This window comes from Nannobrachium achirus, assembly GCF_963921795.1.
Source record: "Nannobrachium achirus genome assembly, chromosome: 11".
Lineage (NCBI taxonomy): Eukaryota > Metazoa > Chordata > Actinopteri > Myctophiformes > Myctophidae > Nannobrachium > Nannobrachium achirus.
In genome coordinates, this window is record NC_137820.1 from 21,171,286 (window position 1) to 21,184,825 (window position 13,540).

The following is a 13,540-nucleotide window of genomic DNA, read 5'->3' on the forward strand; positions in this document are numbered from 1 at the left end:
GGAAAATGTTGAGATAATAGCCATTTTGTTTAGAACTGACTGAAAATAACGTTGTACTTCAAGTTTAAAATGATACTAAATCTTTTTTCAAGTGTCCAAATGAATTCCAAATATTATCAAATCATCTCGCGGCACACCTGGGTGCCCCGTCACCCACTTTGAAAACCCCTGCTTTAGAGGGAGAAATTACGCAGGCACTAAGCTGCCGTGTGAATCCACGTACAATAATTGGAGGGTGATAATGAACAGAGAAGATACTGGTGTTATGCACAGCAGGAGGGACCATACCTCGGTAAAAGAAAAGAATGTGATTTAAGCAGCTGCACAGTTGCTCTTCCATGGCTGAACATGCTCCTCTTTATCTCTGCTATACACAGCGTTCACTAGCTTTTTATTACAAAGTCAGAGGGAATCTCAGCAGCCATAAATTACCATGGCAACTTATCGCTTAAGTCGAAACAGCTTTGCACAGAACCAAACCCCGATGCTCAAGAAACCAAGCTGTATAAACTTCACCATAAACTTCTTCTGGGTAATCCTACAGTGGCAAGGCTTAGAGCGGATTACCTGATGGACGTAATGAGACTCTTGATGGAGTCGGACACCGTCCGGGAGTGGCCGGCCAGTATTGACCAGGTGGGCGGGTCTTTAGGGTTGAGGACCAGTGAGCGCGCCGTTTCCAGGAGGAAGCCGGAGCTGTCCAGCATGGAGCAGGCTGAGCGCACGATGGGCTCCTGGGCCGCTGAGCCCTGGTTGGAGGCAGAGGTACAGATCGGTGTCAGCCAGGCACGTGCACACATAGACCTCAAAGGGGGCTTGAGCCCATGCCCTTTTATCCTTCTGTAAAAAGTGCCCGCTCCAGACCATGAATGGAGTTGTTGCTATCGTGAAAGAAATGCAAATGCCCTTTTTCCATGCCATACCTGAAGGCAGTGTTCAAGAGAATTGCCTTGTCCAAACTCTCCTGAATTGAATGCAGCATCATATGTGGAAAGAATTGCCCTCTCTGTGTAGAAATCCATGCCGTTACGCCTCATCTCCAGTATTGACTTGATTATGCTTATATCAGTGCGGTATCAAGCACCGAAAATAGCTGACCTCCAAGCTCACAATGTATCCCGCTGCGACACGTTGTGAGCTTGGAGGTCTGCTATTTTTTATATTTTCACCAAAAGGCCCTTTTAGAAATTTCAGCCCCTGCCTCTCTAACATTCTCTGCACGTCCCTGGTGTCAGCAAATGAACAGCTCAGGCCAAGGCTCAATAAAGCTGTAGTTTTCAAATGCTTTGTGCCCAAGGCAGACCTAAGGGCAAGTCAAAATGTCAAGGCACACCTGTATTCAAATCTGTGCAAAAATAGGTTCTATCCATCACTCTTATCACTCAACGTGTTGTCAGCTTGTGGAGCGGCACATTTTTGAATTTCTTTGAAAAATAAATACATTTATAAATTTGCGCCTATAACGACATAGAGACGGAAAGTGGTTAAAATATTTCTACTTGCCATTATTTTGAGAACTGACAAATATGCAATATGCATTTCTGTACAAAAATATCAATCAATGGCCAATCAATCAATCAATCAATCAATCAATCAATCAATCAATCAATCGAGAGAGAGAGAGAGAGAGATGCTAACCACACAGGTGTAACAGTGTTGTTCGATCAAAGGTGTAATCAAAGGAAGGGATACAGTTAGAAAGGCAGCTTTAGTTTACAGAGATGCTGAGAGAAACACCTTCAGTTTTATGATCCGAGCCAAAGCCTTCCCCCGACAATTAGATTAACAAGCTGAAGATTAGAGCAGCTGTGCTGAGAGAGAGTGCCGTTAAACACTGCCCTCCAATAGATTATAGCCATAAAGCTTTTGGAAGTACATGAGGACTGTTCCCGCTCAGATTGTAAAAATAAAAATCCATCCGGTTTCTCCATGAGCCTTTCTTGACTTTAGAAGAAAAAGGGTAGACCGTTGCACATCAATTCAATCCCCCCAGCTTCCGTAAATCTACTGCTGGTGCTGGCACGGTATCTGAACCGCTGATTCAAGGAGGCTGACTGCAGCAATCCCAAATATATTCATGAAATCTCTTTGAGAAGTAGCTTTGAGGTTTGTCATGAAGAAAATAATGAACCAAGCAAATATAGTAAAAAAAAACAAAAGAGTAGCGTAAACCATACTTTTACTAAAATAATTATTGTATCCATCAATTATACTGTGTACTACAAGCTCAGTATAGTTAGGTTTACGACTACATTCTTACACTCGGTTAAATTAACACTATGTATGTGACAGTGTATACAAAAGGTAGGAAAATATAAAATGTGAGGATATGCATCAAAACACAACCCAGCACATGCTCACATAGACCAGTGTTTCTCAACCACTGTGACAGGGTGTGCCACTGAGAAGGGTCAAGTGTGCCCCCTGAAACTGCTTGAAAGCCAGTATTGTATTTATCATTTTAAAAAATGATTAAACTAGTGAAAACAGCCGATCTACAAGCACACAACGCCTCGCGGTGTGAGGCGTTGTGTGCTTGTAGATCTGCTGTTTTCACTACTGTTGTGCGAAAGCCTTGTATGATGAAGCAGGGCTTTATTTGCGAAGAAACGTACACATTTGAAACTTGGAGATACAAGGTTTCTGTCCGACAGTGACGATATTTACACCCCCATTTATGTTGGTGTGCCCATGGATTCTTGGGACATGAAAAGTGTGCCCATGCAGAAAAAAGGTTGAGGAACACTGACATAGCTGTAGTGTACTACGTACTGTATGTACCTGTACGTACCTCATTGCTTATCTGTGCAGGAATGCTAGCAAACTCAGGGTTGTTGGCAAACGTGGACAGGTTCTCCACCGCTTGAAGGAGGGGGCTCGTCGCTACGCGGCACCTGTTTCTGTTCTCCTCTGAGAAATCCCCGTCCAAGGCCTGAAAGCAGGGTGCCAAGGGATGTCTGTTTACCATTTGAAGTCACTGACACAGAATATGTTATATTATTACAATGTAATAATTTAACCACATGAACCCATGGTGAACATTCAGCAAAAATAGGTACAGGCATGCAAACTTGTAGCTTTTCGGCGAAAATCGCCGTTTTGAATCCTAATTTGTCATTTGTGTGATTCGTTCAGATCCGGTGTAAACATATTTAGGGGGTTGTCATGTCGTCTAGGCTGTGTTGAGCACCAGTGAGAAGAGGAGTACTTTTTTCTCTTCTCGGCTCCGTCCATTTTGTCAGTGCACTGAGTGCAGTAGTGGTGAAGGTGGATGGGGAAGAGGGTTGTTTTATTTTTTTAACAAATCAAGCGCTCGCTTTCTCTTGCCTGTGACGACTCGGAGCAGAGAGCTCAAACGGAGCACACAGTAAACAAACTTGGCTAGGTTGTCGTTGATAGTGTGGTGTAGTTGTGCATGTCTGTAGGTAAAGAATTTGGCAACATTAGCAGACCTACAGACTCACAAGGCCTTGCAATGTAATGCATTGTGAGTGAACTTGTAGATTGGTTATTTTCGGCTTTTTGGTGGATTTGGTGTAGAGGTAAAAATGAGTAGACCAAGTATATCCCTGGGGGATACCGGTCAAGGAAGTAATCAGGGTTTAAGTGTTTAAACAAATGGATGTACATTTATACCTTGATGGTTTTGACCAGGTTGGCTGTGGTGTTGGCCACCTCTTTGGCTGACTGGACAAACTGTCTCCTCGCTACAGGGTTAGAGGTCTTGGAGGAGGCCAGGCGACAGGCGTTACAGAGGGCTGAGGTATGCTTGGCTACAATCGTTGCTGAAGACAGGACCTAGCAAATGCACACAGACAAATGGGTTACATGTAGTGGACCAACTGCTACGACTTGATATACAGCACTAAACAAGAGGTAATCCTTGTAAGCCAATACGGTTATCGAAAAATAATACACAAAGTGCTGGGAGTGATTAGACTCATGTGTCATGCATAATGTTATTATAACTGGTTTGTCCCTTACAAAACAAACAAGATTACGTGAGAATAAGACATGAACAACAGTTGGGCAAGATATAATAATTTCTATTGATGCCTAATGGCCCTATCATAGCACAGTCTGGGGTGATAAGCTATCACTGCTGTGTAGTCTTTTAAAGTCAGAAAACTACAACATTACATCATTCACCACGGTGAAGAAGGGCTATCACCACAAACCCCGACATTTCTCCTCTGTTTTTACCTTCAAGGTTCAAAGTTGTACTTTATTGTTATGTCTTTTGTACTGGTACATAAAACATATATTCCTTCGGCTTCCTTACAGACAATGCAGTGGTATATATGAAATAAAGCAGAACAACAGAAAACAACACATCTAAAGATAAAATAATAAGCAATAAAGACATCTCCCCATCACCCCGTTCACTGATTGGTCTATCTTGACCAATCAGTGTGCCCCCTGGTTTCTGAGGCACTGAGGCGCGTTGATAGGACTTCACTGTGAGTCTGTGACTATGATGGCCTCCGTCCACTTGTTATCAAATTTTTAGGTGATCACCTAAAAGTTGAGGTGATAGCTCTTCGCCTCAGAATATGATAAAGCCTTTAGGCTGACTTTAAAGAGGTGGTGCCAATACTTTTTCTGTTTTATATGTGTCTATAAAGTAGACCACAGGGTGGGGTTATAATGTGCAATTCTGCCTTCCTTGTGTATTGCTGGTTACTTCCGGAAAGCTCAAAAGATGTTTTAGGGGGGGAAAAAATCATAGATAGATAGAAGTCACAGAGCACTAGACACTATGGGGCTGTTAAATCTGACATAATTTTGTAGGCAGAGGAGAACTTTTGCCCCCCAAAAAAGCGAATCTTTTTACTATTTTTACTATTTACTAATTTTTCTTCTCTTTCTTGTTGACAGGAAAGTGGTAGAATTATACTTTAGTCGTTATTTTTGTCTCTGATCTGTTGAAATAGCGAGGGACAGATATTGACAATAAATCTGCTTGGAGGTCTGACTACAAAATGATGTCACGGCTTAAAGCCCCATAGCCGTCTCTGATTGCAGTATACATTTCCATGTAATGATCAAACAATCGCTGATGGACTTTCTCACCTGGGACGGACTGCTGGCCGGGTCCACTAGGTTCTGACAAGCCATCTGTATAGCCTGGTTGGCCCGTGCAAACTGGATGGGGTCAACCAGCCCTTCGTGACCCGACTGGCTATTTGGATCAGAAACACCTACCAGATATGAGGCCTGCAAGACAAGAGGAAGGGTGCAGGTTACTACAGATTCCCTCTGCCGTAACCCATTTACCCATTGATATTTGTGTTGTCCAGACATACAAGCACATATCGCGTACATCTGCTATTTTGGAACATTTTTAGAAAACTCTTGAAAGTGTGAGAAACACTGATTTAGAATCATCCTCAGGTCCTAATGGGTTAAGAGGAGAAGCTGGAGATCAGAGGCATGTTATGCATCAAGTCTTGAGACAAAGGGATTAACGGATAAGGGGGAAGAGCAGCGGTACTGTAATGAGGAGAGGAGAGGAGAGGAGAGGAGAGGAGAGGAGAGGAGAGGAGAGGAGAGGAGAGGAGAGGAGAGGAGAGGAGAGGAGAGGAGAGGAGAGGAGAGGAGGTCGTGGTTAGGGATGGGACGATAAGCAATATTATCGTTTATCGTGATAAAAAACAATAATAATAATAATAATAATCGTATCGTGGAGATTCAATTTATCGAGATATCGTCATCCGTCATGCACTGGGATCAATTCACCTTTTATTTGCCGAGCTGCATATCCGGTACCACTTAAACCATTTATATATATTATTCGTTCCCTTTCTTGTTGTACCTTGCTCTTAGTGTACTTACTGTACTCTGTTCTTGTTTTTTCTTTTTATCTTTTTCATACTTCTCTGTAACTTTGTAAATAACCTTATACAGCTGTGCTGCCTCTGGGCAACTGATTTTCCCCCTTGGGATAATAAAGGTATCTATCTATCTATCTAAACCCTCTAGAATTGGTAAAAGGTACTTATAATATACGTACCGGTACTTGATTCTGTCTTTTTTCACTCTCTATCAAATGTCTTTGCCAAAAAATAGCAGATCTACAAGCTCACAACTACTGAGCTTGTAGATCCGCTATTTTTTGGCAAATGTTCCGTCCCAGCATAATGGTTTTGGTTATCACGATAATATCGTAAATCGCAATTTCTTTTGTCACAATCATCATGAAAATGTTCATATCATCCCTAGTGGTGGTCAGTATGAAGCAGTGACCTCACCTGTCCTGCGGCCTCGGTCAGCCCACACAGGGCCTTGGAGGCCACGGCCACGCTGTCCCCGAACGACGGCACGTCGCCCGTTCTGCAGTGCTGAGAAATCCCCGCCATGGACTCTCCCAGGACCTGAGGACAAGTGGGAAAACATGAGGAAATGGGGAAAGAAGTGGAACTTCGGCCAGGGGTCTTCAATGTTTTCAGGCCAAGGACCCCTTAGTTGAGAGAGAGATGAAGCAGGGACCCCCACAACCTTATCATAGATTCCATATTGTTTCATTGTTTGACAGCACAATCGTCGATGTATTTTGGATTCGTGTCAATTTGTGTTTTCAGATATTTGAGCACTTGAACCGTCAATATTTAATAAACTTGACCTTTCACTCTGTACTTAGTCTGCTCTTTTTTCCCCTCTACACCAAAGCTCTTTGCCGAAAATAGCCGATCTACAAGCTCACAACTATTATTGGCTAAAGTTCTCAGAATATGGACGCTAGGGTTCACATGGTTATAAAAAAAAGCTTCTATCACACAAAGATTCGGAGGACCCCCTGTAGTAACTCTGAGGACCCCTAAGGGGTCCCGGACCCCCCTCTGTTGAAGACCCCTGACTTCGGCTGCTAATTAACGGTATATTATGAACCATTCCTGACGGTGACAACACATGACCAGAGCCCTCTGCTACCTTTGAGTTCTCCATGACGCTCTCGATGCAGTCGAAGTAGGACAGCTCGCTGACAGGCTCGTTGGGGTTGTCTAGGAGCCCCCTGACAGCCTGCACGCAGGGGGAGAAGGTAGGGAACGTAAAAACCCCATGGACACACACACACCACAGTGGATTATGAAATTGCTATTCGCGTCAGATTTAAAATGGTAAAATGCCTCTCCTTTAGAAATCAAACCAGGTTTAATCATACAGTATTTTCATGTTGTGAGTCATGGTTTTCGTCAGATTCCTTCCTTCAGCACGAGAGGGCTACTGCTTGTCAAAATGCCGGCTGCAACACACGTGCCATTAGGGCTGGCGTTAGTGACGGCCATTAAAAAGTCAGAGCGTGTTCTCTGCTGATGGTGAGATAGCACAGAGAGCCGGTGATAAATGTCAGTCCATGGGAAGAAGATGGGGGCGTGAGCTGGAAGGGCCTCGGGGCTCAGCGGAAGTAAATGACTGGCTAATTATTTCCCATGGAGACAGAGCACTGCGGCGTGTGCGAAAACACTGTCGATACGAAAAACCCCGACGGCAACCGGGGACAAATGAATGGGCATGTCTTTGTGAATGCCACGGCGTCATCAATCAGAGGCGGAATAGCAACGGCCAGTACATCAATTCAGGGAGACGAACATCCATGTTTGTAAAGACTATAGACTAACGGGGATATTGACTGACCTGAGGAGGTGAGGAGTAGTACTGTGTGTGCATGTGTATGTGTGTTAGTGTGTGTGTTTGTGTGAGGGGGCGGCTCTACCTCTAGTTCCCTCAAGGCATTGTCACACTCCTTCTGTCCCGCTGCTTGCTGGGTACACAGCGTGATCAACTGGTTAATGCTCTCTGTCACCGCTCTGAAACACACGGGGCAATCACAGTGCTATTTTCTCACATGTCTCTCTGCATGCAAACACAAACCTGCCTTTCGTCGTTGTCGGGCGGAACCCTTGTATCTCCAAGTTTCAAATGTGTAAGTTTTTTCGCAAAGGCCGTTGCACAAAAGTAGTGAAAACAGCAGATCTACAAGCACACAACGCCTCGCGGTGCGAGGCGTTGTGTGCTTGTAGATCGGCTGTTTTCATTAGTTTAACTCATTTTTAAATTGATAAAAACAAAACAAACGGTTTTGGACATACAAGGTTTCCACCCGACAACGACGCTTTGCTCATACACATGCCTGTCAAAAACGCACGCACGCATCCGATCCACCCACACAGTCATGCAGATTATATCAGCTACACAAAACTATGGCTATTGCTGTCCTCTCTCTCTCTCTCTCTCTCTCTCTCTCTCTCTCTCTCACTCTCTCTCTCTCTCTCTGTGTGACAGTCTTAACAGTGCAGAGGAGTGCCGGGGCTGCGTTGAGTTTATGTTCAGCCTTGCTGAGCACAGTGCAGGCCGCAGCCAAGGCTTCCATCTTCCTAATTAGACAGAGAGAATTCAGTCAGGCCCAAAGCCCCTGCGGGACTGGGCTGCCTGGCTTCTCTCCACCAGGGGATGATTCTCCCTCCAGCTGCTTAGAAGTGGCAGCAGAGAGAGGTTTTATGACATTTAAGTATTAAATGTGAATATTTAATGATTCTCATGAGGACTCGAAAACTGAACGGAGAAAATAAAGAGTCAGTTTACTAGCACATGCTGAAGGACATGCTCAACACCGAATGGCTCTCGGTTTGTTGAAGAGGCTCAGGCCATGGCTACACGGAGCTGGATATTTCTGAAGCTAGACAGTTTTTTTGTGCTGTTGGGGCTTGCAGCTAGCCTGACACTCAGCCTGAATTGACATTTCGTTTCACTTCATTATTCAGTCTGAAGTCAGTTCCGCCCACAGCCTTTGCAGGGATGGGCGTTGCTGAAATGAGGCACTGTTCAGCGATTGGTTCACCGACCAACACATGACATAGTGTTGTTATGTGTGCCTGGCTGGCTAGTGGCTAACCTGTTGCTTGCTAGTGCTACTTGCTAACCAAAGAAACAGTCAGAATAGGAGCACTACGAACTAGTAATCAAACACAACATAACATGCCTGCTACTGGTGTTTCATAGCGAGATCGATACGATCGCATTTTACCGCAATTTACCGCATTTTACCGCGACACGATGTGCGGTACGGTACGGCGGCGGCGGCGCTGGTGTACTTGGAAACACACATGAGTTCTGGGAAACCCCCACCCACGCTGATCACAAGACGCTGATTCACGACGCTGATTCGCCCGTTTGGATTTTCAACCGAGGCAGGCCTCCTCATTGAGAGCGATTCTAGACCTGAATCGCAGAAACAAAAAAATTAAAGGGGTGTGGCTAGCGATTCAGGGTCTGGAACTAGGCTAGCTTGCAGCCACATGAAGCTGGATTTTTCGGCCGCAAAGCTGGATATTTTTTAAACCGGATAAATAAGTGAAGACACTGAAAAATATCCGATTCACTCGATCCGTGTAGACAGGGAACCCGGATATCTCTGAAGACTTTACTGTGTGTGTGCTTGTTAGACCTTGATATCTTTGTCGTGTGGACAGATATTTTTCTATGTGGATATCTGAAAAACCGGGATATATGAAATATCCAGCTCCGTGTGGACCTAGATATTTTTCTATGTGGATATCAGAAAAACCGGGATATATGAAATATCCAGCTCCGTGTAGCCATGGCCTTATGTGACGGTTCGTATCTGCAACGACTGTCTCACCTTGCAGCCACAGCGAGCAGATTCTTGGCGTTGGCGGCGCCGGGATCCACAGACAGAGACTTGGCAGCCAGCAGCAGCTTACTGGATGCCATGGAGATGTTCTTCAGATTACCGATGACTTGGATCTGGTCATCCTGGCTCTGCACAGCCAAAAGGGACAGAGATAATGCAGCTGTCTATGCCGGATAATTAGCAGCATGGTTGTCAAATTGTCTAGAGATGTACCTAATTCATCAGTTGTTTAGGAATTGTGTGGGGGTATTGCTGGGGAGAGTGTGCGCTTTTGATGTGTGTCCCGCCTGCCAGGGGTGTCACACCAAATTCTGGGCCCTGGGTACAAGGGTACAACTATTGAAAAATAGCAGATATACAAGCTCAAATGCGCTCACAGCATGGCACCGTGTGCCGCGCTGTGAGCGCATTTGTGCGGAGTCTGAATATTTCAAATCCTTGTTTTTTTTGTTTTTTTTAAACCTATGTTTCTATGTCAGTGGTGCTCAAATATTTTCATGTGAAGGACCCCCAAAATGATATGTATTTGGCCACGGACCCCCATCTCAAAATGTTTAGTTCCAGGGACCAGGAGCAACATTTGAGTTACAAATGTTCGCTTAAAAAGTACATATATTCAAAGATTTGCACACATTTTCACGACTTTCCAAAAATAGCAGATCTACAAGCTTGTGAGCTTGTATATCTAAAGTATAAAATAATTACGGACCCTCCACATTGGGCCCTAGTAACTCAGTCCCACTTTCCCCCCCCCTTGTGATGCCCCTGCCTGCCGCCCACCACAGCACACCTATCCCCTCCCTCCCCCGCCAGAAGGCCCCTATAAACCTGATTAAGGTCTGTGTGTCATGGTAGATCAACTCCACTCCCACACGATCTATCCAAATTAATGAGCCAAATAACCGGAACAAGAACATCATCAAAGATCTCATTAAAATGTGAATGCACAAGTGCTCTTGAGGACAATCACGTGCCTAAATGAATTACATAGAATGACTCTAATTAGAAAATTAGTCAAAACAGCACAGGTGCCAAAGTGACAATGCAGGAAACCAAACCACCTGGGGTCATCCCTATGTTCACTGGGTTCTATGTTCTCCGAGTTCTATGTTTACGCTCCCAGCCACCCAATGATTGATCAGCTATAATTTTTGTCAATCATAGCTTTTAGATTTCATCTCTTTGAAGAGATTAATCGAGCACCAGAAATTAAACGTACATGCCTGGCAACGGATAAAAAAAGAATTTAGCCGAGTGTGATGAAACGTACTTGAGTGTGGCCCGCCATCTCGATGCCGGCATCCAGGAACTCATCAAAGTCTTGGCTGAACTTCCCAGAGGCCACGGCCAGCTGGCCGCTGGTGCCACGCGAGGAGTGGACCACCTCTCCTGCTGAGTGGTTGAGCTCAGCTGCGGACTGGTTCAGATCTGTCTGGGCCTCCTGGAAAGCCTTTCTGCAGGGGGGAAGCTTCAAAGACAGGGAGACAGACACTGGATCAACAACTAGGCCCATACTGTACTGCAATGCTTAGCACAGGGGTTCCCAAACGTTTTTTTGTCTCAGGGCACCCCATAAATATTTTTTTAATCCGAGGCACCCCTACATTATAATTTTCACTCCCAGCACCTTATATTTAAAGCATATCATCGTTGTAGGGTGGAAACCTAGTATGTCCAAAACCGTTCATTTGTATTTATCATCTATAAAATGTACTAAACTAGTGAAAACAGCAGATCTACAAGCACACAACGCCTCGCGATGCGAGGCGCTGTGTGCTTGTAGATCGGCTGTTTTCACTAGTTTTGTGCGACAGAGGTTTTAGCCTGACAGTAGTGATATTTTAGTGATTATGTTGCGAGGAAAACGTTGAGATAATAGCCATTTTGGTTAGATCTGACTGAAAATAACTGTACTTCAAGTTTAAAATTGTCCAAATATTCTCAAATTATCTTGCGGCACCCATGGACTGCCGTCGCGGCACCCCAGGGTGCCCCGTCGTCACCCACTTTGAAAACCCCTGGCTTAGAACACCGCACAGACAAACGTTTTGATCATAGGATCTTTCAGTGTGCGTCGATATTGGACATTTGACATAAATGTGAAACACATTTTGGTGTAAGGCAGTGTATTCACCGGGGGACATATAGGATCTAGGGTTGGGCCGACAATGGATCTAATGATTGCATTTCTTTCTCAAATAGATAATATTGTAGTTTATCCTGATAAGTGACCAACATTTAATTTGGAATATGGTGAATTTCTCTTCGTAATTATGTGAAGGGCTTTCTTCCTGCTGTAGCAGTTACCTACAGTATGTACATCGAAGAGAAGCATATATAAATACCACCATCATTTTCAAACATATTTCAAAGATAAAAAATATGTATTTATATATTCTTTGTAAATGAAAATGGCAAAACAATTATTCCAATTTAATTATTAATTATTATTATTCAGTTAAAAAACACAGATACTAAGTATGTCACAGTATCAACTCCTCCCCTATTTACCATTCACCCAACACTGTGGGGTGTGGCTATATCAGCTGGGTCACCACCCACCATGCCATCCATGCATACTTAATGAACTGAGGGTGTGGCCACATAAAAACCCAATTCTAACTCTTTCTGTATACTTTTTTGGAAAAATCTTCCTCCTAGTATAATCATAATACCTGATAATCATGTTTTATGGGGGGGGGGGGGGGGGGGGTCAAAGTCAAAAGTCAAAACCATATCACCAGACTATGGTCCAATACAAGCAAAGTAAGTGTATTAAACAAATCAAAGACTGGATGTGCCAGCATTTTCTTCAGTTAAACAAATAAAAACAGATTGTTTTTGTAGCCAAGTAAGAACAATTAAAAGTATGTGATCAGCTTCAATCAGTATTGTAATGTAACGCCAAGCCAAGCCAGAAATGTTGGTGTAATCATGGACTCAGACCTGAATTTCAACAGCCTCATTAAGACGACTGAAAAGGGGCATAACTCCACCAGGCCGAGTGGCCTTACCCAGGGTTGTGTCAATCGTGGCTTAAATAAATAATTAGACCTATTTCATCCTGAACCTGGGACCTCCTGCTTCCCAGCTTTCTACCTATTCAGCTATGGTTGAAGCCATCAGGACCCGAAGACGGAGCGAGAGAAATAGCGTTGCAACGGCATATGGTTCAACTATTTGCATTTACTGTATCACTTTGCGCTTTTGGAGGTGTACTCTATTGACTATAGAGACCCCTCAACATACGATTCCAGTTTGGGATTGAATGGATGTTGCGTTCATAGCTTTTTTTATTTTTTTATTTTTTAAACCGTATGGGATATAATAAAGCTGTTTGATGCTTATTGTCACATAACTCCCCAGATCATTGGTTAAACAAAATCCCGTTCCTGCAACAAATAGTGATATTTGTCACATTTTGTGATTGCAATGTCAGCCTACTCTCACCTTAAGAATATCATGTCTCAGCAGGATTTGAAAAAAAAGAAAAAAAAAAAAAAAAGAACATACATGTACATGCATTTATCTTCAGTTCTCTTAGTCTTGACTGCTGTGTAAAGGTATCTTCACAGGCCTCCCTAAAAACATCGATCAGATAGCTGCAGCTGATTCATGGCGCTGTTGCTCAAGTCCTCACTAAGACCAATAGAGGAGATCATATCAGTACACTTCTCAGATCTTTACGCTGGCTTCCTGTCCGCCAAATAATTTATTTCAAAGTACTACTGTTGGTTTATGTAGCACTGAAATCCATGTCTGATCTTTTACTACCTTATGAACCATCCACAGGTCTGCTTTCCGTCCGCAGAGACAAAACTAAATGTGGCAAAGCAGCATTCAGTTTACTGTCAATATTCCAGGATGACCTCCCACTTGGGTAATGAC

At 43.8% G+C, this 13,540-nt stretch overlaps 1 protein-coding gene across 2 annotated transcripts in view; it reads right to left on the reverse strand.

The window, feature by feature from the left end:
- Window positions 1–13,540, reverse strand: part of tln2b (talin 2b) — a 167,632-nt gene that overhangs the window by 34,401 nt on the left and 119,691 nt on the right. For both annotated transcript variants that reach the window (XM_080737399.1, XM_080737400.1), the window contains exons 30-38: window positions 10,923–11,120; window positions 9,641–9,780; window positions 7,715–7,808; window positions 6,931–7,020; window positions 6,252–6,374; window positions 5,074–5,217; window positions 3,637–3,798; window positions 2,792–2,932; window positions 568–749 (exon numbers count right to left, since the gene is read on the reverse strand). In XM_080737399.1, the coding sequence (XP_080593525.1) occupies window positions 568–749; window positions 2,792–2,932; window positions 3,637–3,798; window positions 5,074–5,217; window positions 6,252–6,374; window positions 6,931–7,020; window positions 7,715–7,808; window positions 9,641–9,780; window positions 10,923–11,120 (1,274 nt within the window). The remainder of the gene's footprint in view (window positions 1–567; window positions 750–2,791; window positions 2,933–3,636; window positions 3,799–5,073; window positions 5,218–6,251; window positions 6,375–6,930; window positions 7,021–7,714; window positions 7,809–9,640; window positions 9,781–10,922; window positions 11,121–13,540) is intronic.